The 3,188-nt window shown below is 60.1% G+C and overlaps 1 protein-coding gene across 1 annotated transcript; it reads left to right on the plus strand.

Annotated features, from left to right (window-relative positions):
• The first annotated feature begins 723 nt into the window (after nt 1-723).
• On the plus strand, nt 724-1,670 carry LOC116853606. Its single transcript, XM_032834740.1, has 2 exons — nt 724-1,318; nt 1,477-1,670. The coding sequence occupies exons 1-2, from the start codon at nt 724-726 to the stop codon at nt 1,668-1,670; spliced, it is 789 nt and encodes a 262-aa protein (XP_032690631.1).
• The last annotated feature ends 1,518 nt before the right edge of the window (nt 1,671-3,188 follow it).

A 3,188-nucleotide genomic window follows, 5' to 3' on the forward strand; every position in this document is an offset into this window, starting at 1 on the left:
GGGACATCGCAACCACTGCCGCCGTCGCGTAGACGGGCGGGCGGAGGCGGTGGGCCCGTGGCGCCGGGTGATGTGACCGCCCCTCGGCGAGCCGGGCGAATGAGCCCATTCCCGGTGGCCGGGACGCTGGCCAGGGGAAATGGTGGGAGGAGAGGGTGGCGGCCCTTGTAGTGGCACTGGTGCCCCGCGTAATGCAGGAGATAGGGTTCGTCCCTCTTTCTCCTAGGAGCATCTATGCCGAAATGGCTGGTGTTCGCGGGGGATGACGCGGGACCGGGAGAACCGCTAATCAGCTCCTCCTTCCCCTCCTCTCCCTACGCCTACTGGAGATGAAGGGGGCAAAAAGAAGAGGAAGAAGAAAAAGAAAAAAGGCGGGCAAAGTGGCACAGCAGAAAGCGCCACCCAAAAGTCCCGTCAAGGTGGTGGGCCCCCTGCCCTAGATCGGACTGCAGCGCGGTCCGAAGGGGGGGCTGCTCCTATCTCAGTCGCCGAAGATTGGAGGACGGCGACTGGGAGGGAGAAGAAGAAGGAGGAGGGGGCATTAAAGAGGCACCTGGACCGGCGGCTCCGAAGCCTCGACAACAAGCCGGGGCGGGAAAGAGCGGGTCCGGGGAAGCCAATCGCCCCCCTCAGAATGCCCGAGGAGGACAGGCGGGCATCCCTAAGGTCCCTCGCGCCGCCGCAATCACAGTCAGCTGCCCAGCGGCCACATATGCTGACGCGATGCGGCGGGCGAGGGAGAGTATCAATTTGGGCGAGCTCGGGATCGGGGAGATTAGGAGCAACAAGGCGGCTACTGGTGCCCTCCTCCTTGAGATCCCCGGTCCCGAGTCGCATACGAGAGCGGATGCCCTCGCCAGTAGGATGTCGGCTCTCTTCGCCGATACGGGGGACGTGCGGATAGCGCGTCCCTCGAAGAGGGCCGACATAAGGATCCGCGACCTCGACGACGCGGCCATCGTGGAGGAAGTTGTCTCCGCGGTGGCGGTAGCCGGGGGCTGCGGGCCCGGTGAGGTAAGGGCGGTGGCAGTCCGCCCCGGGGCGAACCGCATGGGGACGCTGTGGCTCCAGTGTCCCCTTGCGGCCGCCCGCAAGGTTTTGGACGGGGGACGCCTTAAAGTAGAGTGGTCCTCCGTCCGGGTGGAGACACTGACGAAGCGCCCTCTCCAATGCTATAAATGCTTGGAGTGGAAGCACGTCAGAACCACTTGCAGAAGCAGCGCCGACCGCAGTGGTCTTTGTTACCTCTGCGGTTCGGCTGGCTACAGGGCCGCGGCGTGCGACGCACTGGCGACATGCCCGGTGTGCCGCGACTCCGGTCGGTCCTGTGGCCATAGGGTTGGAGGTCCCGCCTGCCAAATTGTCAGGCAGGCCAACGGGGGAAAGGGGGGGGGGAGGCGAAGACGCAAGGCATCCAATAAATCCCCCCCCTCTAAACCCCCCGCAGTTAAGGAGGGAATTCCCGTCACCGCTCAGGCGGACGGGGGTTCCAAAGCCCCGGTTTCTCCCAAGGACCCTGCCCCATTGGAGCAGAAGCCTCCCTCGGCGAGGACCGGGGCGAAGAGAGGGAGCGGTGCTCGTGCCGGGGGAGTCCACAGTCTATGGACTCCTCGGCCGAGCGCCGCAACAAGAAAAAGAAGGAGAATCTGGAGGAGAGCGGTAAACCGTAATGGCGACCCGCCTCCTCCAGGCGAATCTGAACCGCGCTCGCGGAGCTCAGGACCTTTTCGAACAGGCCCTCCGCGAGCGCGGTTGCGGGCTTGGGATCGCCGCCGAGCCCTACGCCGTCCCCGGGAATCACCCTAGTACAGTGGGCGACGTTGAGGGGCGGCGTGGGTGCTCGGTGGCGATCCACTGGATTGGAGGAGAGGCATCTCCCCCTTTCTCGTTCATTGAGAGGGTCGACATATTTTCGTCGGCTCCGGAACGCGCCACTAAAACATACGCGGTAGTTGGGCGCCAGGTGCGGAAAGGCCGCACCACCTCGATAAACGCGAGATTCGATATGTACCAGGAAAGTCGCGTGTCCCGGAACCGTCGGGACCGGTTGCTCGCGAGCTTTTAAGTCGGAGACGGGATGGGTTAGGAGAGGGTGGAAATGACACTACACGTTTTCGGTAACAATACATTTATTTGCGGGACTCTTACTCGTCCCGATAAAAGAAATTCGGCACTTTTTTGCACAAAACAGGCGTTACTCGCGACGCGACAATAAGCCCGCTCGATGAGAAACCCGAGGACGACCTCCTCGGGTGAGTCCTACTACGCGCGGCCGCTCCGCGGACGAGACAACGATACGCGAGCGTTAACAACACGAATTTCGACAATCGGGCGAACCACGGAACAGATGGGTGGTCTTACAACTTTCGGCGGCGATCCTTGGGTTAGCGGTGGCAGTCGATGGCGGTGTTCCCTCGCCCTCTCTCTCTCTCTCTCTCTCTCTCTCTCTCTCTCACTCTCTTTATCTCTCTCAATCGCGATAGTCGTCCACGATAGTCGGAGCTTCAAAAAATTGTTCAGCTCGCGGCAACGGTCGCGGTAAGGCTGCTGACGTTTTGCTCTTGAAGGATCGCACCATCTCGCGAGTCCTTCTGCGTCTCTCCTTCTCTCGTCCTGCGATATTCGGCAGTCGGGAATCGGTACCTATTACTATTATTGACTCGAGACAGTTCCTGTCTCGAGACATTGTTGCCGTCGCGGATTCTCTCGCTGCCTGTCTCGGCGCTTCCGTTTTTTCTTCTAGGTTCTCGTGACGGCTGCGTTCGCTGAAAGTAAACACCGCTGACAGAATACTGTCTACTTGCGATAGTGTGTTCTCGCTCCGAAAGGTTCTAAACGGTATTAGATTTATGATTACTGAGCGAGCGATAATGCGGCATTATTTAATACGAAATAGTGAGAAAGCGATTCACCTGATCCTGAGCGGTGTGGAGTTGTCGGTCGCTGCCTTTTAGTCCCTCGATGTTCTCCGTTCCTCCAATCCTGGTGGCCGGCCAGGGATGTCGGGGGGGCACAAAGTTAGGGGCGCGCTGACCTCCACATCTGCTCCGCTCGCAAAAGTCGCTTCTGATCGTTGTTCTAATGAAGTTCACAAACAAACACACGCCGGACGCGACTTCGAGAATACTCACGAAAACCGTCAGCGACGCGATACGCGAAAACTCTCACACGAATCCGGTACGATATTC

The sequence above is a fragment of the Odontomachus brunneus genome, unplaced genomic scaffold (genome assembly GCF_010583005.1).
Source record: "Odontomachus brunneus isolate Ranch 3 - 2012 unplaced genomic scaffold, Obru_v1 Obru_scaffold_372, whole genome shotgun sequence".
Lineage (NCBI taxonomy): Eukaryota > Metazoa > Arthropoda > Insecta > Hymenoptera > Formicidae > Odontomachus > Odontomachus brunneus.